At 41.8% G+C, this 23,758-nt stretch overlaps 1 protein-coding gene across 10 annotated transcripts in view; it reads right to left on the bottom strand.

Annotated features, from left to right (window-relative positions):
* Positions 1-23,758, bottom strand: part of grip1 (glutamate receptor interacting protein 1) — a 391,803-nt gene that overhangs the window by 226,194 nt on the left and 141,851 nt on the right. For 3 of the 10 annotated variants that reach the window (XM_037542023.1, XM_037542033.1, XM_037542028.1), the window contains exon 1: positions 3,984-4,387. The exons of 1 other annotated variant lie outside the window; for it this stretch is intronic. In XM_037542023.1, the coding sequence (XP_037397920.1) occupies positions 3,984-4,116 (133 nt within the window). In that variant the 5' untranslated portion in view covers positions 4,117-4,387. Of the gene's footprint in view, positions 1-3,983; positions 4,388-23,758 lie in introns of those variants that run through there. 6 more of the 10 variants (XM_037542045.1, XM_037542076.1, XM_017695822.2 and 3 more) reach the window with 4 other exon arrangements.

The following is a 23,758-nucleotide window of genomic DNA, read 5'->3' as shown; positions in this document are numbered from 1 at the left end:
TCTAAGGATGTCTGAGTATTGCATCGTTCTTTTATAACACCAAACACTGTTTTCTGCCAGGCAAAATGTCTTGGCAGCTATCTTGGTGACACTCTGCAAGACTTTTTTCTTCACCCAAGACAGTACTGACAACTTTTGGATGAAGTCTTTGTGAAAGAAACATCCAAGTCAAAATGTGGCCCTGAAATCATCTGAGGTGAGCTAAACACAAGGGGGAGGCATTCTAGAACGATGGATTAGTGAGCTGCTGAGACAACTAATTGAATTTTTAGGGGGAACACCACATCACAACTTTTAATTGTAGCAATTGTGCAAGCAGTGTCACTGATATGTCTTAAGTCATTCACTTTTAGCTTTTACCTTTTCACATTGTATTATGGTCATTGCTCACTTTCCAAAATGATCTAAAACAGAGTGTCTCTCATGGCCTACCACTAGGCTGAAGACCACAAGTGGGTCACAAAGCACCCACTGGCGGTCCTCTGGACAATACTGAGGGGGTCCTGTGGTCCAGAGTGAGCTATTGATAGCACTTTGGCATACAAATCTGTGAAAAAATAACTGATTTAATCTAAATATTTTCAAAAGGTAAATTCCTGCAAAAATGTCAAGCCATAGCAGATTCATCAGTTTTCTGCCCCTTGTCTCTGGAAATGAAACACACTCCCCCCTCCAACATTCCACTTAGTTTGCCATCATTTTGACTGATTAATGCTATAAAACAAGCTTACATTAGCCTAATCTGTTGATTTTGAAGTCTGTTGAATCTGGTGAAGTTGTTTTTATGATTACTGATATGCATCATGCATTGTGGGGGTTGGTAACCAAACATAACTCTGCTGAAAACTCCCCAAAAACAAAATTGTTAAGTAAAAAGGTTGAGTTTCGTTTTCCTGTTGGCCTTCAAGCTTTCTAGTAGTAAACTGGTGGGCTGTGAGGTGTAAAACGTAGAGAACCCCTGATCTAGAATACTTTCCATCCATCCATTTTCTAAGCCGCTTCTCCGTCAGGGTCGCGGGGGGTGCTGGAGCCTATCCCAGCAGTCTTCGGGCGGAAGGCAGGATACACCCTGGACAGGTCGCCAGTCCATCGCAGGGCATAGAATAATTTCCAATATATGATATTTTGATGATATTAGAAGCGCTGCCTTAAAATTGCTACAAGGGAGGCTCAGTAGCACAGTCTAACCCACCTACTGGCAATGTTAAAAGTCATGCATCTAAATCTTATCTGAGATGTATCAAGACCCCCAGGTAAGAATTACAATAGGCCCTGAAAAAAGCCCTTCAGGCTAGTTGAACTGAGACACACTTTGTACGGTTCCCCTAAGGTTACCTTCTGTCAAAACCCAAAGTAAGTTTGCCTACCTACTTTGTTGTATAACTCTCAGACAGACACCGTCAGTCTAAGGACTGATCACCATTTAGTTTCATAGCTATAGTTATAATAGAAAGAAACTGAGAAACACCCTAAACAGCGACTTGAGGATGTTATTATTAATTAATGCTACAGAATCTAGTTACAGCATCACCAAACTATATGTACCCAAAGGCAACAATGCAAAATATATCAAATAAGCAAAATGGCTGTAAGGGTCTTGAATTTCTGTGAGCCTCTCAGGTGCTAACAAGCAGGCCCACTATGCTAAATGCAGTGGAGGAGTGTCTTATTTTAAGAGTTGTTTTGAAAGAGGATGACTTGTCAAGCTCTCCATCTACTCAGAAGTGACTCACTCACAGAAACAAGAAACAACAGAATGATATCTGCATATAGAAAGCTGCAAATAAGTATCACACTTATGGAAATCAGCATATGGAAAGCAAATGATAAAGATGAAAAGGCACCAATCATATGTTTATACTCTGTTCCCTGTTCTACTGTACCTGATTTCACAGATTTATGACTGAGCATGCCCTGTCTGTGTGTTCTTTGTCAGAGTGAAATTAATAATCTCTCAAAATCAAAAAGTGTAGATATCTCCCAAGCTGGGAGGATGAGGACTGCGAATGAATGAATCCCATTAGAAAGCAACTGGCAGGGTCCTACTCAAGTAAGAACTTGATAAATGTATAGGAATGGGCAGACTACAACCTCACCATGAATTATGCATGAGGTTGATATAAATGATGCAGGGAGGGGGGACTTTCTAGCACAGGCAGGGGTATAAGTGGTGACCAAGAGTGACATTTCCAGTTTTTTTGGTCACAGAAGTTAATTAGCGTGGGCTGCCGGTGTACGCTCCTGGATACATTCGGCTAAAGCTGTAACATCAGGTTTTCAAAGCACTGTAGCCATCTCAGAGTCCAATTACACCTTCACTGCCATATATACCAACAACATTTAGCCAAACTCAAGAGTCCTGGGCACAAACGTGACAGCACCATACCAGTTGGAGGTCTAAAAATACTCAGAATGCCATTTATTCCTCCACTTCCTGTATCTGACTCACTTGGATTCCAGCTGGGCCAATTAGGTGTCTAATTTTATGTTGCAGAGCAGAGCTTTTGCGATTGCACATCAAAGGGAATATCTGACTAAATGCATGCATGCAAGAGCGAGGCTAGTGAGAGAACCGGGTTCCGCCGTCAGGCAAAAATCAGTATTAACCGTTTGCTAATGAAATATGCTGGTATTTAATTAATACTTTTGCACAAATTAAACCGCCTGTGCTGTAGATTAAAACATGACTTGAGTTGTGCAATCAATTAAGCCAGTCATCCTCAATTCAGGTCTCAAGCTAAATGATTAACAAAGAGAGTGAAAGAACAACATGGTGACTCTGTGGATTTGGGTCCTCGGTGTGAAGCATTGTTCATGCGAGGCTTTCATCTGAGACAGTGACAGCTACATCAATACAGCTGATGGCGAGGAGCGTGTTACATCTTGAGTAATACTTTATCTGACTAATATCCATCCCCTCACTGGTTTACTTCCCACGCAGTGCTATAAACCTAAACTCTCAAAGCACATATACACATACCGTGGCACCAGAAATCAGGCAACTGCATAATTCTGGACAGTAGGAAAAATCTAGTGATAGTGTTCCCTTGAATTTCAAAGCCTTCATCTGAGTGGTCTGTGATCTGCATACGCAATGCTTTTGTCAAAACGGTACAGAATGTTAAGTCAGCATACCAAAAGGGCTATGGGATCATGCTTACACCTGCTCTGGCTCATTCCCGGTCAGCCCCTCTCTCCCTCTGCAAGGTGAGGAATGCGAATTGCAGACCTCCCTGCTGTCCTCCCTGTCATTTCACTTCCAACCTTAGGGGCATGGGAGAGAAGCCTGCCTGCCACAGCACAGGTAAAAAGAGAATGTGCTGTCGATTAGTGAGCTGCAAACAGAGTTGCACAGCTACATGTAGTGAAAGCACTAAGCTTAACACAATGGTAGAGTGCAAGAGATGAATACTTGGGGTGCATTCATATGAGGGTGCTTCAGAGACAAACAGAAGTTATGGTGGAGGGGTAGGCGGTTGCTGTATTTAAAACAAGCCACTACACCTCACCTGAGAGGGGTAAAGCAGCGTCAAGCACAGTGGGGGAGGGGTTGAACACAAACACCTCTAGTAAAGCAAGAACACAGAGAGAAAACAATCACACTGAGGCGGAGCAACGGCCTCCACATGGTCTGGACTGGACACAAGTGTGCTAACCACACATGGCGCACTGTTCACGGGTGAACGGCACTCACTCCCAATCAATAGAAATAAACGTTAACCAATACATCCCATTCATCAGTGCAAGCACTTTTAGCTGCAGCCACACAAGAGACAAGTTGGGACATTATCACAGCTGCCTCATGACCTGGCCACACTCCACAGGATTTCATGAGCCATGCATAAACCTCTCAATTCACCCTGAAACAAAGTCCCCCCCCCCACCTCTGTTTTAGCTCAAGGCAAATGATTCACAGTGATGGTAAAACAATGACAGGAGCGAGAGCCCTTCCGCATCCCTGGCCGGCTGGCAGGACCACTTACTGTGCAAGTGCTCAGAGGCGTAGTAATACACATCTTCATAGCCCTCGTGGTAATCCTCCTCGGGCCGGTACTTTTTGCCCTTGCGCCTGCGGGACCTGCGGATCTGCTTGACAAAGCCAAGGAAGCGATCCATCCCGCCGATCCACGCGCAAGACCGCGGCAGCAGAAGCAGCGGCGGCGCGAGTGTATTCCGCTGCACAAAGAGATGAGGGGAGGGAGAGGGAGATCTCCCGAAAAGAGAGGCAGAGGAGTGGCAGAGGAGGGGGAGGAGAGGAGGGGAATGATAGCTTTCAGTCAGCCGGAGAGGAGAGGATGGGTCAAATATCAGCTCCCACGGATCTGGTCGTCTCGTCTAAGAGAATAACCCAGTCCAGCCCGGCTCTCTCAGCCCAGCCTTCAGCTCTCACTCCCTGCTGTGCAGTCCATTGTGTGTGTCAGTGCCAGAGAGGGTGTGCGCATTGTGGAGAACGAGGGAAGAGGGAGGGAAGTTGGGGGGTGGAGAGGTGGGGGGTGTTAGCACACACACACACACACACACACATACAGAGAGAGAGAAATAAACACACATACAGAGGCAGCCTTGCTTCTCTGCTCCTTCCTTGGAGGGAGGAGAGCAAGACAGAGAGGCAAAGTTCAAAGGATCTGGCAGTCAGGCGAGGAATCCCTGAGCTGCGGGTTTTTACTGCCACTCCATGGGTCCCCCGTTGGCCCTTCCCCCCACTTCCAAAAGCAAGAAAGGAGGGCTGTAAAGGTTTGGAGACGTGTATGAAGGTATTATGTGAATGTAATAGAGTGTGTGCGATACTCTGGATGACTACTCAAGATGCTGCCCTGTGACTTAATAGAATCCTTTGACGAAAAATCTAATTGATGCAATCTTACCCTTACCTCAAATATAGCAAATCAGACAAGATTCAACTGGCATCTGAAGTTTTTTTTCTTCAGTTTTGCACTGTAGATGAAGGAGAATGCTTTAGATAAGCAATATAACATGAAATAGAGATTGTGTTATCATGAATAACACTGCATGAAAAAATGTAGGTTTGATCAGTTTTGGATGTTCATTTCACAAGAAATTGAGAAGGGAAAGTTAAATATCCAACAAAATGTCCAACGTAAAACCAACTTTTCTTCACTGTCATGGAAATTGAGAGATAAAACGTCCCAGTCTTAGGTTAACCTTAACATCACCTTGTTCCACACAAGAAAGCTTTACTTGCTTCTTGTAAAGTATTCTGTTTGTTTCTTGCTTATTTAAATTGTTCTGCTGTCAAAGTAGAACTATACCTTCGTTAGGTGCAACGTTGTCGTTACTTAGCAACCTGTCTTCAGCAGAATTATACAGTTATTGTGAAAAATGCTTCAACTAACCAGATTGTGTCATTGGAACTAACCGTTGTATAATTACTTATTTGCTTCCATTAACGGTTGGCTACATTTGCCTTATAGCTCCAGTGCAAAACTAAAGAAGCAAATTTCAGACACCTTGGCTGGTTGACTGCACCTACACTTGGGTTGACAGTAAGAATGTGTTAGAATTTTCAAAGTATTTCTCTAACTGTAGAGCACAAGAGACGATAAAGCGGGTGGGTGACTGGGTAGATTTCCTTGCCAAACAAACAAAGGATGAGGGGTTTACAGCACCCTTCACCAACAGGGACTCCAGTCCACCCGCCTGTCTCAGCCACTAACAGCATTAACGTTCCAGAGTAGTCCGTGTTAATTGGGCCAATTTCTACCGATGACACCTCAGCTTCTGCCAGCAGTCAGGCTGCGCATGACTGCGACCCACACAGTGATCTGGGAAACGTGCCTCACATCTCCATGGGAGTGTTACATAGACACAACAAAAAACAGCACACGAGAGACACACTGACAGCCATACAGGCATGCGGTATACTCGTTGACATCCCTGCTGCTTTACATTTGAGAGTCAGAAAGGTGTTCGTTCTCGACAAGAAGCACACACCTACTTTAAAGGAAGAAAACAGGAAACAAAAGCTACCAGTATCTTAAGAACACAAACACCAGGGTTTACCTTGTCATTTCCTGACCTCATACCAAGAATATTTCTATCAACAGCTCATCCACGCTGGGATTGCAGCTTAAGACCCCGGATGTCTGTGTTGGGGGGTGGGGAGTTTGCTCACATTCACAGCACAAACTAAACACAGGAGACAATGAAACAGCCTCACAAACACACCCGCTCATGCGAGGACATGCCATCACCTTGTTCAAGAAAGCTTGTTCAAGTGGGCTCTGTGTTTTGAGGTGCACCAACACGCAGACCTATGTGGACAAGGGAGGGGGTCTCCTTTTGTTCTCCGTTTTGCTGCACATATGAGCATGGAAGAGCCAGTTTAATCCCTCCCTATTAGTGCTTTTTTAAAAACCAGCAGCAGTGATGTTTTCACACAGCATGGATTAGCACTCTGTAAGGATAGAAGGTCAACAACATTTGCAAGAGCTGCTGTACAATTCCTCCACATGCCATCTGTAATCCAAAAAAACAGAGATAAACAGCAAATCATGCATATATGGAAACACAAACATAACAATAAAACATTTCAGTAAGAACAGAAATAACTCACACTTTCACATAATGTAACCATTAGAATTACAGAATTAGTTACATAGTTGTACTGAAATTTATTGGCGATGCCACCAAAAAATTCAGATCAAAAATCAAACATTTAACCAAAAAAATAAACAAATAAATAAATAAATAAAAGTTAATGCGAAACAGTGACACATCTGACATATCAAAGCACTGACATATCAAAGTATTTTGAGTGGCAGCAGAAAAACAACTACCTCTCTGTTTTCTGTGAGGGACATTCCACAAGAGATTTATCATCACTGTTTATGTTGAGTTTTAAGAAGAGGTAAAACACTCAACGTCTTCACTACTGGTTTGATACCACATGAAAACACAATTCTGCTCAGTAAATAGAACAAAAATATTTAGTTTACTTTTAAACTTTTAGTTTATTTTATGTAAACTGTTTTTCTTCATCAGCTCTTATGTAGTGAAGGTGGACATGGAGATGGTTGGTGTGAAAGTAGAGGAGGCAATGGATAGGGCAAGATGGAGGCAGACGATCCGCTGAGGCGACACCTAAAGGGAGCAGCCGAAAGAAGAAGAAGGAGTTTTTCTTCATCAGCTCAGTTTTGTCTTATTGAAAGCAGATTTAATCAATAATAAAAGTTTATTTTCTTTATTTCCAAGTAGTTGTAATGTTTAGTAAATTAATTCAAGAGCATGAATAAAATTTTAATAAAAATAAAAAGTTTTCATTTATGGTTTTTGACCATGTGTCCTGAAAATTGTTTTCTTGTTCAGCCAGGATTTTTTTTGGGTGCATTACAAATTGCATAGTCAGTTTATATTCTGTACTGTTCTGATAGCTTCTGCACATCTGGCTTTTCCTATCAGCAAATGATAAATGTGATAAATATCTTTCTGCTGTACATACAACAATAACGTTATCAAATTCAAATGATGATATAATATCTCCTCTTCTACTTACGAACACAAATGTAGTGCAGATTGAAAGTTTAATATCTGCACTTTCACTAGATTTTCTCCATGTGTTTCAATGAGCCACAACTGAAAAATAACATAAAAGTATGATATGCTGCAGGTAAAACTCCGACTTCCAAGTTAAACTCCTAAAAAAGTCTAAAAAAAAAAAAAAAAATCTAAACTAAAATCAAGTTGCTCTTCCATGAGTTGAGAATCTATTCCACTCCTAAACTGCTGCCTGGGATAATAAAAGGGAATGGCAGAAAACCTTCATGGCTGTGACATGAAGTCCCAACAGTGCCGTTGGGAGAAACGGACTAGCTTATTCAATCTCTCTGCCACCTGGTGTTATCAAGCCACACCGCAGAGCCACTGTTGATTTGAAGAAGCAGAAAAGCTGAGGCATATTCATGCGAGCGAGAGGAGAATTGAATTAGCTGAATGGATGTGTAATTACGCAGCTCCTTTCTGCAGTGCACTGGTTACTTTTGGCACAAAGGTTACATGGAAGTGTATCTATAGCAGCAGCAAGACTTGTTAAGGACTCAAAGGATGAGGGGTGAGTTGCATGAATGAAAAGAACCTTCTTCTGAGCTCTTACACGCACCATCATCTCTGTGTTCAGCCAAGTGTAATAACAATGCTGGTGTGCTTGCGAACTGTTGGAATGGTGGCGCCACTCCAGGTACGCTTCTCTCTGGAGATTGTTTCAGATAAACCACTGCAGTAGGGCATGGCTTAAAACTTTGAGTTTCTGTCAAGCTTGTCTATCTCTCTCTCTCTCGCTCTCTCTCTCTCTCTCTCTCTCTCTCTCTCTCTCTCTCTGTGTGCGCATCTCTTTCCCTCCTCTCTGAGCACCAACCCAAAATATCACCTGCATCTCATGTTCATGCTTTGTCAAAAATTACATTAAGTCACAAAATGATTCATTTAACACAGCAGCGCAAACATTTTCTTAAAGGGAAAGTGTTGGGAAACTGGCAAAAGTAATGCAGGCAGAAAGATTTGACATGTTATTCAATCACTACCTAGAGAAGCTCCAATGCCTGCTTTGCTCACTAGTTAGATCTACTTTGTCACACTGCGTTAACGCTACCAATGAAGCTGCATCTTTTTCCCCCACTTTGTGCAAGATTGCACAAGGGAATAACAAAAGACCGTCATCGGAGTCTGAGATCCAGTATCCAGCAAAAGATGCCATTCTATCAAAGCATGGAGGCGAGCAAATTCCCACAGTGGAATAAAACATTATGCTATCAAGCAGATATTCAGTGCAGGCGATGGCACTCTGACAATGCAGAGGACTGCTGAGTCAAGTGCTCTAAACCTTGCGCAAGTAAAAGCTTTGTCACAAATACAGAGTTTCTCTTTCCGTTCCCTTCTTTCGCACGGAAGGAGGCTCAGGCTTTACTAATTCATTACCGGCCCGAGCGCTCTCGCTCTCTTTCAGACTCTCTGCTCTTAGTAAGCATTACAAAGTGCCCTGGTTTTCATTTCCAAGTCATCTCCATTTAACTTTCCTCCTTGCGGAAAACTCACGAGGTGGGCTGAAGTGTGTTTGTGTGGTGGACATGGACAGTGAGACATTTTTCTTTTTCTTACATTCAGACAAGCATCTCCAGGGGTTATGGGGAGGGTTTGATTTAGCTTTCCCATCTGTTCTTGCAGTGAATGGAGGGAGTAAAGCGTTACTGATAAAGTCTGATGCAACTTCATGCAAATAGTCAGACAGTCTGCAAACACTGTAGTTATATATAAAAACACAGTTAAATAATGTGGTCATCATAAGGAGCTAAGCCATGCTTAGGAGATCATGCCTTTCTCAGATGATGTTAGACCTGTGCAGTAAAGAAGCAAACATCCACATTTCAGAACAGATCTGTCATGAATGCTGCCCACCCAGCACAAAGCCTGTGAGTGGAATATCTCCATTTTGTGAGGAGTCTGACAGTCTGAGTGACTGACGTGTGCACACAGTCCTCTCAATTTAGCCATCATTATGACAGGCTTGACGCCTGGTTATTACAAAGAACAGCAGTCCTGCAGAATGCAGGACTGTTGGAAATAGAATGCTGACAGGGGTAATGGAAGGGTTGGCAGGTCAGACTTTAGACACTGAAAAAAGTGCTCACCATTCCAAGAGCTCTGGGCTGTCATTAGGTCAGTGGGAAAGGAAAAAGTTATTAAATCCTGGGCCAAACCCTTTCAGATACGCTCTGTAAAAACAATGGAGTCTGAGAACCGCCTCCCAATGACTGATTCCACTGTGTTAAATTACGATTGGAGAGACCAGAGGGAACCGAATACTTTCTGCAACTGTTGACCATAGTTGACTGTGCATGGCCAATCACAAGTGATAGTACACGTGTCATCTCCATGTTCAATTCATTAAGCAGATGGAGTCTGTCTCAGTCACAAGTCTTTTATAGTACCAAGCAGTATTGATATTCAATATCACAACATTTTCCAAGAATATCTGGGCAGCAGATAATATTTAAGTTTGCAGTAATACAGCTATTGAAGCCGTGCCTCCGCAGCAGTGGGTGTACACTGTTTGATCTGTTCTCGTAAAATGATATCAGAAGGACCCTTACACAGTACTGTAAATGTTAGATAGAAACCAGAAAGGAAATTCGTTATGTATTTAGTTTTATATATTTTAAAACTGTTCTCTTAGAATAGTCTGAATCAAATCCAGCAAATGAAACATATTGCACTTAAAGACAGACTCCAGCCAGACTACAAAAAAAAACCCTTCTGATGATGTACATAAAAACTATGAGTGCTTTGGGATGGATTTCTTGGGGGCAAACAGGAAGGGCTGTAAAGGCTGCATATACATGCTCCATTGGACTGCCTTTTGTGTGTTAAATCATTTATTTCTTCTTCTTTTTTAGCTAGCTAACAAATGCAGAAGAAAGCCAGATAGCTAATGTCTCTGCTAGGAAGCCGAAAAGCACATTTCAAACAGCCTGATCCAACGATCCATATGAAAAGCAGTGCTTGAAAACTTTCCCCAAACTTTTGACACATCATCAGAAGGGTGTACTCCTAGTCTGGCCACTAAGTATCCCTTAAATAGAATTTTTGTTATTGATCAACACCAACTTCTAATACACATTCTACATTATGCATTATGGATAATGTTCCTAGATCTTTGCATTGGGAAGTGAGCAGTACATGGAAACCAGAGAACAGTAAGTGACCAATTTTTTTTATTCGCTGTCTGTCATATTTTATTCTCTGTCTTATTACCTACATGCTTATTAGCTTTTTTTTTTTTATTTCACTTTCGAGGACACTGACTTTGTTAAACCTGCATCTGTTAAAAGCTCTGTTGCTGTATTTCTACACTGCTCCATGGCTTTAGAAGGTGCAGGTAGCTGTTATGAGAACAATGCAGGTACTAATAACTGTACACTGTCTGGAATGCTGGGAAGAAAAAGGCAAAAGAAAAAAAAAAAGAAAAAGAAACAACCAGAGGTTTACACCAGGTCTCTCTTGTGCAGTGGCTCTTGTTCATTTCATGCCCGGTTGGTTTATGTTAGTAAAGAGTATGTGGCCGTCACAGAGCCTTACTCAACCCAAAAACGCATTGGGCAGAATGTTCTGCTCGCTTCTCTCCACAGATGGCCTCTCTAGGCTTGGCCTCCACGGAGGAACTCTTCAGGAGTCGAGGTGGGAGAGGCAGACAAACATGCACGCTCAATCATTCACTCAAAGGAAGGGCACCTTCCTCCATACCCTTTCACGGATGGATGACTAAGTCCACAATCAAAGTGATTATACATTACAAGCCAATAACAATTGATGGGCCTCTTGAGAACAGCTACATGCTTACGACTAAGTGCATACTTATTTGTAATCAAGGCAGGAGCATACATCTATGCAGATTCCAGCACTGCCGGCAAATATTCACAGGAATTTTCACAGTATGGACCACCTACCTGTGGTTCTAAATATAGTCTACTCTTGACAAACCACACAGCAGTTCTGCTCCTCTGAAAGGTTGAAATTTCAATAAATGTCAATTTCGGAAGCAGGAGGTGCACATAACACAAAGATATGCCTGTTTAAACAGCTGGAAGGCAGACCCCACTTAAGCATATGACTCATGTGCTCCTCTGGTGAATCAGACTTATCAGACAAATGCCAGCACTGGATAAGACTCCCTGAAGGTTAACTCAATGACTGTGCTCATACAAAAGAGTCTGCACAACAACAAAGCCAATTCACCATCCTCAAGTAAAAATCAAGTAAATTGAAAGCTTAACTAAGCAGGTAGGATCTTACAAGACACATTTCAGAAAGAAGAGGCTTGTGGTCACTTGTTGCTGATCCCTCTCTGGATTCTGTATGCTCCTCTTTTCCCAATGTAAAGAACTAAAGTAAACTCGAGGTTCAGGCTGGGCCACCCAGCTAGCTTGGCGCAGTGGCTAAGGGAATCTCTTCAATCAACCAGACCCACAGGCACATCAAGAGCCTCACAGCAGCCAGGGAGCAAGAAGCAATCCAGTGCGGGACCTGGTAGCCTGGTGCTCGGAAAGATGAGCCAGCAATAGGAAAGCTGTGGGTTCAAATTACATGACTGGGTATACCTAGTTGTGCCCTTCAGAAATGCAAATCAGTTAACCCCCCATCCCAGGCGGTCTGCTCTGCTAGTGATGCTGTGCATTTTCTAAACTGGTGAGATCAGTATATATCTAGCATGGGCAGTGATTTCCTCTTACTTTGGTCATTAATCCAAAGATATGGCTGGCCATTTCCAATCCTTCTTGCAAAAGCCATAACAACCCAAGCCTGAGATGCACAAACAAGCCTTGCGAACAAAAACACTTAATAGAACCCAGTTCTTCAACTCACTTTGGTCAGGAAAGACGAGTTACTAGCAGATTAGATTCAAATTCAGTTGAAAAAATCTTGCAAACAGTCTGAGAAGGAGGCGCAGATGGAATGTGCCCCTGAATGAAACATAAGGGGAGGTGGGGAATGACACAGATTGGTCAAATCGCATTCAGATCAGAGCATAAATGAGTTGGAATTGGAAATAAGTATGCCATGAAGCAACACTCTTTGAATTCCCAGCCTGGGTTAGCACTTCACCAGAGAAACACACTTAGCACTTAGAGCAAATCTTACCAGATTTGCAGGAGGTTACAGTAATTTTCCTTTTGGCAGAAGCAGTAGGTTCAAAATATAAACCCAGTTCACATTAATGATAAAAGAAAAAACTGCAATATCATAAGAGATTTCAGTGGACAGCAAGCGATCTGCTGGTCATCAGCAATCAGAAATAACACGGCTCGAAAAACAGCTCGGCCTGAAAGACAACTACCCTGAACAAAAGAAAATAAAAATGTGCGCTGAATAGCAAGTCAAACACTGCTAGTGAGACACAGACGTTTCGACTGACCCCACATGCCTCTGACCCTAAGGGAAGTTGCCAAGCAATTCAAACTGCCATCAAACGTCTGCCAGCGCAGTGACGAATGGGAGCAAGTGTGTCACCCAACATCCTCAGGGTTCACCCAAATCCCTTGGTACCTCCATGTGTCATCCCTGACAAGAGGAAAGAATGTTGACTGACAGAACCAAATTATATACACCTACGTGATGCGACTTTGGATGATTTCTTTTATATTTCTTTGAAGTTGACAGGGAAAGAAGACAATGCAGCATATATAGCGCAGAAGAAATGGAACACTTTCTATGCCACAGAGAATGCGGAAAAGAATCAGTAATTTTGAGGAATTTAAAGAGGCTGTATGTAAGGTTGTTGTAATTTAATGTAATCTTCTAGAAGATCAGAAACTGTAAACACTGAACAGCTAGCACTGGGAAAAATTGTGCAGTTTACCTGTCTCATCTCAAAATCACTGAAATGCCACAAATATATGGCAGAATCTGGAAGCAAAACATCACTACTAGTTAAATCTTTCATTATTTATCTATGGTGTTAACATGTTATTCCAGTGGCTGCTCAAAGCTGCTGCAAAGAACACTCTGCAATAATCTCTGCAGAGTAAACTGAACCTGCAAGTTTTCATTAGCTTTCAGCCCCTCTCTTCCAGACCACTTTAAGGCTCTGATTAACATGAGCACATTTCTGAGGTGCCTCATGGGTCCTCCACCATGCAGGACTGGGGGATGAGAAAAGAAACCGAACTCTGACTGCTCAGGATGACTGACAGTTATGACAGTTAACATTTCCTCTTGCCAAACCATTTCAAAATTGCTTCCTAAGTTGCATTTTCTGTCCAAAGGCAAACACATTTTGCAGCGATAGCTGCAATCTAAATGCTCGAGCCTGTTTGGCCCATGCTTGACCTTGACCCCAGCTATCTGCTGACAAATTTGATTGACAAGCTGCAGACATCCCTTTGTTCATGAGGGAATTTCTAAGAGATGCACACAGAATGTCACATGATCAACACGTATAACACAGATAAAACTAATACGGAATTGAATCTGAAGTGGTCTGCCATATATCATTAAGATCACCCATCTGACTCGAGCTTAACTAGAACAACTCAAAGTCCAATCTCAAGAAAACACAACAAACTGATAACTGACATGCAAAGACAAATATGTGAGTATTCTTCAAGCTTTTATAGCAGTAAATCACAGCAAAGCATCCAAGCCAGTCAGCTTTAGTGCCACAGTACACAGTGTCTAGACAACAGACTGCACAGCATGTGTCCCAGAATATGATGCATTTTCCTGTAGAAATGTGACCCGTGTATAAGCCCACCACTGACAACAGCTCTCAAGATTACTACCTTTGATAGAAGACACCAGACAGAGTTCTAGTCCTGCAGCCAACATGGTGCTAGTGACCTAATGTCTCATGAATATCACCTGAATCACATATATACAATAAATTCACAACTGAACTCACACTTTAAAAGGTCTGCTGGAAGGGAAAGTGAGAGGCTTTCAGAAAGATGATAAAGAGCTCAAACACAGGCATCATTTTTAAACAAAGCTGTGTACCTTACTACCCTTATAATGCACAAAGGTCAGAGCTCAAGTTTAAATAGACAAATATCACTAATAGCAAGAAGAGTTTGGACTACAGTCAGCCCACTGATGAAAAAGTTGGCAGTCCACTGGCACTGACCCACTGGTGTTTATGCAGAGTATTGGCCAAAATTCCACTTATCATCGCTCATTTTCTGCTTACAGTCCAATTTACTGACTGTTCTTTCTTTATAGCTTGTAAAATAGTTTATAATATCACTTTATTTTTTCTCAGTTGTTTGTAATATTTGTCTTAGTTTATTTTCTAAAATAAAAGTGCATTTAAAATCTGTCTGAGGAGACAAAAAAAACTAGTTATAGCTTGTCTGCAGGACATAAATCTGAGAGGTCCTAGGGTGGGCCAGCAGTAGCAGTCATTGGGGTGCCAAACTTATCAAGCTAGTAGACTGATATGTGTTTGCTATCTGGGACTCACTGCTGCAAAGGTGTTGTAGCACCAACCAAATGTTCAAATTGTAGTTGTTTTTGTAATACCCATTACATGTAATGTGTTTTCTGCATTGACTGTGCTTCAAACCCGCTTTATAGGTAGTTTGTTCTATCAAACATATGATTGTGAAAGCTATTGACTCTGAAAATAATTGCAACCAGGAGATGTAATAGCTGAAACGGGCCTTTTAACAATTGCATTGCTACATCTCTTGGGTTTTAAGCTCACTGCTTGCCACCGCTGAGTTTGAATGCTTTAGCCTTTAGGTACTAAAATAATAAGGTTAAACTGTCCAGCAGTAGGGCAGCTGCTTAATTTCTAGTGATCTACAGTCTAGCTATCTGATAACGTACTGAACCTAGCAGGTGCAGCACCTGTATTTACAAGCTAAAAAGTGACCCCATCTAGTTTCATTTGCTACAATAAACACATTATCATCTTTCTGTCTGGGGGCCATTCTGTGCGGGTTGCTCTGCTGCAGCATTCTGCTGATGTATTGCTTTGATATAACTTACCTAATGGGGTGTGATGCAGTTCAAGCGACACAGAGGAGCAAGTTAAATTGCATTGGACAAACGCTCCACAGATTCCCCTCTGATTTCATTTTGTGCCAAGTTAAATTAAACCTACAGTGTGGCATCATCTTATCTGCCCATCTGTGAAAGATGCACACCTTCAAGATGTGAGGATATAAACACATTTATCAGTGCCATCAGTGCATACATCAGTGCTCTCTGCTGCATGTCTGCACAACCTTTGTGGTGCCAACTTTACAGCCAGAAGCTCTGAAAAGAGACAAACTGCCCTCGTAGTGAAGAAAACTATATGAGTACTATATGCATGGTAAGATTACTGATCCAACTCCCCTGACCCACTGTAGAACTCAAGAACCCTCAGGACAGTGCAGCAGCACCCGATAAGGCTCAAGCTACAGAGACATTTGAATGAACACAGCTATAGGAAGATAACAGTGTTAGCAGTAGAAAACGTTCATCTTTCAAAATGTGCCGCTGGTATATTTCACTTGGACACACAAAAGTCGACTTCACTTGATGACATTTGCATGTCAAAATGTGAATCTTACAATTAAATATCTCACATGCTTTGAATACTTGCTGACCTTTTTGCTGCTGTTTAAATTACATCCAGTAGGAATGATGAACTGAAACAGTGAATGGTGATAATGAAATAGTGTATAACAAATTAACTGAAATCAGTGTGGTGCAAGGTACATAGCGCCACTCGGACACTTGCATAATTGAAATGACGGTCCCACTTTAAGTAAGTAAGTAAGTGAGTGAGTGAGTGAGTGAGTGAGTGCGTGCGTGCGTGCGTGCGTGCGTGCGTGAGTGAGTAAGTAAGTGATTCCACCTCCGCATTTAACCCATCCGTGAAGTGAAACACCACATACACACTAGTGAACACACACACACTAGGGGGCAGTGAGCACACTTGCCCGGAGTGGTGGGCAGCCCTATCCACGGCGCCCAGGGAGCAGTTGGGGGTTAGGTTTCTTGCTCAAGGACACCTCAGCCATGTCGACTGTCGTCCATGGGGATCGAACCAGCAACCTTCCGGTCACAGGGCCAGCTCCCTAACCTCCAGCCCACGACTGCCCCCGAAAAGCATTGACTCAAACAAAAACACCACCACCTCAGAAACCGGTGGGAAGTAAGAAACAGATGGTAAACCCAGTCAAGTTTATATTAAATGTCTCTAATAACTGTGCAGTTACACATGAATAACATATGCAAGAACACTAACTACTGATGATTTAGCAAATGTTACAGATGGATTACAGAAGTACAGCCTATGTAATTACACGTGTGCATCAACTTCACTTCACAAGTGTATCTTCTAGACAGTAACTTTCCTGTAGTGTAATGTTTAAAGTTACACTTTAAAATAAGTGGACAGGTAATGTAAATATTAGAGACATATAAAATGGGACTGAAATGAATTTTCAATCTCCTAAACGAAAAGTAAAATAAAGCACATGAAATTACATGGTTTACAGTAAAGTACATAAATTTCATGGTTAGGAGCTTCTACAAGGCCAGTTTATCTGTCGTTGTTAGTTAAAAAAAAACATTGAACTGGATTATGAGTTGATAACAGGTGGATTACCTATTAATAATGTAATTTTAGTTATAGTCCTACTGCTCATCAGTAGCTTGAACGTTGGCTTATGTTAAATAAAGTAGCCAGCTGCCAGTCACTAGCAATAAAACAGAAAACAGCTTTTCAGTTGAATAAATTCTATATCAACAAAGTAAGAGGACAATGGATTAGTAAACCAGTCAAACTAACTTCTAGTATGCTTGCTCAGGGTGGAGGCTGAATTGTGGAAAGCAGAGATTTTGGCGGGTTTCAGGAGGCGTGTCTGGCAGCTGGTAAAAATGCTGTTTTCTTTACTTTGTTTGAGCATGATGAAGATGACAAATCAGATAAAGAATGTTCGCTGTGTGTGCTTGTAACATTATCCTCTTGACAAACTGGACATATCTGAACACATCAGGACTGAAACTGCACACTTCAACTGGCTTTCAGCACAAAATCTTCAAAATTTCATCTGGATTTCTTAAATTGATTTATGAGCTGAAATACACATTGATTTGTAAGTACTTTATTACAAAGGACCCCATGTAAAAGTACAAGTACTTAAATTCTACTCAAAAAATTACCATTACTAGGAAAAAAAATATATACTCAAGCACTATAATAAGAGTAAATGTAATTTGTTACTTTCCATCTCTAAATTTTAGTGGCTCAAAAAAACAAAAGAAACAAGAAGCTTATGAATATGAAACAGAAACAAATACCAACATAACAAACAAGCCCTACTTGCCTTGTATAAAGAACACATTAGTGAATCAATAGTTTGACATTATTTGAAGAATAACCTGCAATTATAATTTTTTTTTTTTTAACTTTTGTTGAGTTACATAAATACCTTGATTCGTTAAAACATGCACAGAAACTCATCTGGAACTGAGATTGGTGGAGATGTTCACAGCAAAATACACTGTAACTAGTTGGACTGCTGCAATATCATAACCGCACAGGCCATTACAGTGAGAAGGATTCACAAACATATTGTGCAGCCCAAGTCTGAGACTCTGGAGGCTGAGATCATTCCATTTGTCTGAGGAAGCAACAACACGTTTTCCCCAATTCATCAACCCTTACATGTGAGATTATACAAAGCTAATTAGATCGAGATCCAGGTTAATGCTTTGGGCAAGAGTAAAAAAACTGTCCAGTTTGTAAACATTCTTTACTCATTACTCCATTATAGTCCTGTGTACTGATTGCTGTATAATGAATCTGTGTAACACACGCCTTTTGCCATAACATTAAAACACAATTACGTCTATTAATGTGCTTATAATTAAACCCATTAAAGGCGGGCCAAAAACAAGACCATGCAGCAACAAATGTCTATGAACAGCACAGGAATTAAAAGGGTATGAGGCAATTGCATTTCACCCACTGCAGTGCAGAAAGCAGGAGAAGTGGAGTTCCAGTTTTAATACAGCCTGCACCAGGCTTTCCTTTGATCTGAGGATAGCATGGCCGTCTCCCGTAAGCTCCCAATAATCCTATTAACCACTGCCAAAAGGAGCTGTCCTAACAATCAATTATGGTACAGGAGGCCTGCGCTTCCCTAGGACCTTTTCCTAGATTGTACAAGGAGTGGGACGCTGGGGGTGGACGTTTGATTCCGTTTCCCGTCATTTTAGTGAAGCAGCGCCGGCCAGGTTCTCAGCAGGTTCGGATTGGGAGCGCTGACCGTGAAATACACGCATGATTGCTTTGGCACTCGGGTGGAAAAATAGAGATACAATATTGGCCATATGCACGCATGCTGGGAATCCTGCGTAGCCAGATATCAGCAGCATTTGCGGTTATTTTTCAGCTCAGTTTGAATACAAAATTAGTGTCCTTAGCAGTTTGCAGAAATCAAGCAAGCTCTGTGTGGACTGTGAATGTTCATTACACTTCATGCGCAAATATGCATATATATCACAAAATTACATAAGACCATATATTCGTTTCTGATTTCATAGGTTTTGTAAGATTGTGTAATATACTACTCTCCGCCCTGTAGCCAACATCATCAAAAAAACAAAACAGAGCCACTTCTGCACTTTACCATCCCATTTTCTCATACCAAGCAAGTCCATTTGAGTGCGTTTTCTGAAAAACGGAGCCCTGAGCATGGACTGAGAGACTGCCCCTTTGGGCGGTTACTTTCTCAAATAACTCATTTCAGCACGGAAGGTTATGTGGTTCTTAGGGCAAATAAATACACAGAGTTTCTGCTCAGAATCTTGCAAGCTAACTTTGTTCGTGCTCTGGTTTGGTAATACTTGGTATGTTTGGGTTTTTGCTATAGGTTTATGCATTTGTAGCCTATATATCACACACACACATTTTCTAAAAAGCTTATCCTTCGCAGGGGTGCTGGGGTCTATTCCAGCAGTCATGAGGTGAACCCTGGACAAATCGCCAGTCCACTGTAGGGCAGACACACAGACATACACAATCATAGTCTGACTGCGTGACTTTGGACTGTAGAAGGAAACTTGAGTACCCGGAGGAAACCCACATAGACACAAAAAGAACATGCAAACTCCAGACAGAAAGGACCCTGGTTGTCCAGCCAGGGAATCAAACCCAGGCCTTTCTGGCTGTGTGGTGACAGCAATACCCACGGCACTAAAGCAGTGGTCTCCTACACGGGTCCTGGAGAGCTACCTTCCAGCAAAGTTTAGTTCCGTGCCCAGTAAGCTGCCCAAACCCTTACATAACTCTAATACATCTGATCCAGCCAATCAGGGACTTGGGAAAAGGTTGATCAGCAGGAGCACGAGTGGCAAATTGTGTTTGGAACTAGGCTCTGCAGGCAGGTAGCCCTCCAAGATCAGGGTTGGAGACCACTGTTCTAAAGCTTATTGTGATTATCATCATCATCAGGCTATTACATAATAATAGGTTTTGTATTTTTAATTTGTATTCATTTTAATGTAACCACAGCATCAAAGTCATTTAAACCCTTGTACCCTTCAAAGGTGTTCTGTACCTGGACGGCTGCAGCATGTCCACTACAGAATGCTCTAAAGCCACACAACATATTAAAACTGGTGCAATCTATGCAATCAAGCTTACAACACAGATACTGAAATCTTGAGTATAGTCTTATTATTATAATCACAATCTCAGCATGCTGTTCTGACCTTCTCAAACATCTCTCCTCACTTCGCACCACCTTGCCATAAACCCAGAGCCATTTATCGCTCATAACTTTAGAAGCACGGCTATAAAGAGCCAACTTTAGGGAGAGTGAAAGCAGTAAACTTTCATTATGATTGGTCACAAAACAGCCCTCATTCGTCCAAAAAACCCACTAACATAACGAGGAAGACTTTCATGAAGGTCACACATATATGGAATGGATCTCTCATGCCAATACACATACACCCAGCCATGATGGCAGCAACCAGTTTAAAATGGCAGCTAGAGCACCATAATAGCCCCAATCAATGCAACATTACAGTCTGTGCAATTATATTGCACTTTAGGGAGATAACCTTGGGCTCACTGAGGAGGGCAGACAATGGACCAACTCAGGTAACTGGGAGCCACATTAAAGAAACGTTATCACTGTCGTTCCAAATGAGCCAGCTGAGCCGCGTCCAAGGGAACACATATCAGTGCCTGAGAAACAAAAACGGCTGGTCCATGTCTCTACAAAAGTCTGAGGGACTGAGGGAATGGCACTTTAACCTTGAGAACAATGAGCGCGTTCTCAGCCTCCTTTCTTCCACTGATCTGAGAAGCAGAAAAATGGGGACGGGGAAAACTGTTTTGTGTGGTTAAATATTCAGAACATGTTTCTTCTGATATTTCATATTAAAGCTCATAACTGTAGAATTACCTTTGATCTTCTCATCTGTAGTCAATCACTTCTAATAGCACGCTGCATTTGAAGCCTCTCAAAGCACAAAAGTCAACCGAACATCAGATATCGACAGAGCTGGTCTTCTGTGGAAGCTAAAGTCAAATTGAACACTGTGGTTTAATACAGACAAAACATGCTTTTAAGCTGGGCTGCAACGCATTAGCATAATATGTGTATGTAAGGTGTTACGCTACTGTTCTTGGAAGAAATCCTTGCATCTTTAAAATGGTAACTTTAAAAGTAAAGTTTGTCAATGGATCCAGACTTTTTTCCAAGTCATTTTGGGTCATTTATTTTAGTGCATTCATCATGAAATTTACATACAATGTGAAGGACAACAGGTATTCTCAAATTATATTAAAAAAAACTGAAAACATCAAAAATGGAGATATAAACTTTTCTTCCGACAACAGCGATATACAATGTATGAATAATATATATGTACATAGGCGATACTGATGATACCTTCTAAATCATGTGCTGTGTCATAGATGATCCAGATTGAGCTCCTGTAGATGCTTGGGTGTATGTAGACTTTTGCATGACCCAATAAGCATAAGTCAAGGTCATCTTCTGCTAAAGACTACTGACTTAACAGTAGAGACTCGTTCTTCAAGGTCATCCTTAAAGACAGTAATATTTATATTTCATAATTAAACGGAATCTAAGTATGCTTGTTACTGCAGTTCACAATACATCCAGTAGGCATTAACAATGTCCTACTATTCAGGCTGGAGCCCTGCTTGCATGACATATGTCCCTAAGACAGACAGACAGACTGATGTATTCCATTCAAATACAACTGACTTGCATCACCTGTGTATCGCCTTATAGGTCACATTATTCTCTTAGGGCGTTACAAATTAGAATGATCATTTTATTCACCATCACAGTTACAAGTTCTTTTATTTTACGCAGAGGCCAACTTGAGAACAGTCATAGCTCAGCTACACAGCAAAGGACTGAGGAGCTTTTGGAGCTACAGGATTATCTGTACATAAGGAAGACCACGCTGGAAGCAGCTCGGCAGCCTGTCTTCTTGGCCCGGTAGGTCCCCAGTTTGACATGCCTGAATTGTCTACCTTCTCAGCAAAGTTCCTAAAGAGTTCCCCACCTGCAGAAGTTAATGACAAAGCCTACTATAACAAATTACCTGCAGGAGGAACGCTTTCCAAGAGCAGGGTCAGAGACTGCTGACCCAAATGATATCACCGCGAACGTCCTCTAGTGAGCGAAAGCCTTCCTTTGTTCTTTTATAGCCGTGATGTGAGATACTGTAAAGAGCACGCCTCACATTCCACAGCACTAAGGCAACCACGAACTCAATTTGCTCTTGTTAAAGCTGACAGTACACTGATCTGATCAGACGCTGTGAATTATTGAAGCACCACGTTGTCAGCGCACTGGACTTTGTGCACTACTGCAAACGAGCACGAGAGAAGAAGATGGCAGTGAGTTGGAATGAAGAGAAGAAATGAAATGGAATGAAACTTTGTGCCATTAACAAGCATCAGCACTGAAGAGGCAGTATATCAGAAAGACACTAGAAAGGTACTCTAAAACAGCCTCCCTGCAGATGCTGTGATAGCAACTGTTCCTTATCAACTAGGGCTAAATGCAAGTCTGCTGGAAGTCTGCTCTGGGGGAGGGAGGTCCAAATTTGGCCGACGGAAGAGGAAGAAATCACTGTGTACCAATAATGTCAGCATCAGCGCACCACAGAGCCTTGGAGCTAGTGGAAGAGCTCCTGCACACTTATTTTAGGCAGAGTTCTACTAAAAAAGAAAGCTAGTGAAACTTTAGTTAGAACAAGCAGCTGCGAGAGACATACTTTACAGGTATGGCGAACAGCAGAATGACTCCCTAGCTTGTTACTGTTTCACCTGCATGTGATTAAGGTCCTCTGTTTGGTGTCTCTCTTACAACACAGCTCCAAAAATACCCTTCTTAAGCGTACATATTGCCGTCACATCGCTGTCGTCCCGTATTTATCAAGGTTCTATCTCTACTCACTGCATCAGAGTTCTTCTGAATGCATAATGCATTGAAATATTCCAAAGTCAATCTCTCTGACTTACAGGAACCGCCGCTGACCTGAAATACCAAACAAAAAAACACTGATATGAAACTGAATGCTTAATGTAATTTTAAGCTGAAAGGCTGGGAGCAAACAGATTAATGATATGGCTGTATAAACACACAAACCCTATCAAGATACATCACAAAGACAGGTGTTATCTGATATTAATGTGCATTAAAACTGATACTTTGTCTTAATACTAGACAGGCAGAGACTGTCATTTTGTGACAATTTTAAGAAAATAAAACATATGATTTATTTACGAGTCTGGGGTCCTACCTCTTCTGAGAAAGTCCCAGCGAAATTGTATTATTCACTAAATTAAAAGCACCATTCAAATAGGACCTTCAACTCAGTCAGCCCTGCGGATTCCAGCAGTCGCCCAAAATATTCATTTTCCTTTTCATTTGTGGCCTCGGAAGAGCAGAGCTGAAATAATAAGCTCCCGAGTTCTACTCGCGTGGAATGAATATCATCTTCCGCAAACGTTAAAACCAATGACGGGGAAACAATTACACCAAGGCAGGTCTTAAGGTGGAGGCCTTTTGAAGCAAAGAAACATCAGTTTGTGCTTAATCAGTCAGAGCTGCAAGTGTAAATGAATTGTTCACTGGTGCTAAACAAAACACCAAAGACTTCTTTTATCATGCTGAGTCTGACACGTCATGGTTAGCCCAGTAGCTGAATTTGGACTCTGCAAAGCAAGGTGAGGTGCGGAGAGGTAATGAGCAAC

This window comes from Pygocentrus nattereri, chromosome 1 (genome assembly GCF_015220715.1).
Source record: "Pygocentrus nattereri isolate fPygNat1 chromosome 1, fPygNat1.pri, whole genome shotgun sequence".
NCBI classification, from domain to species: domain Eukaryota; kingdom Metazoa; phylum Chordata; class Actinopteri; order Characiformes; family Serrasalmidae; genus Pygocentrus; species Pygocentrus nattereri.
This window is presented reverse-complemented; position numbering and strand designations above follow the sequence as displayed.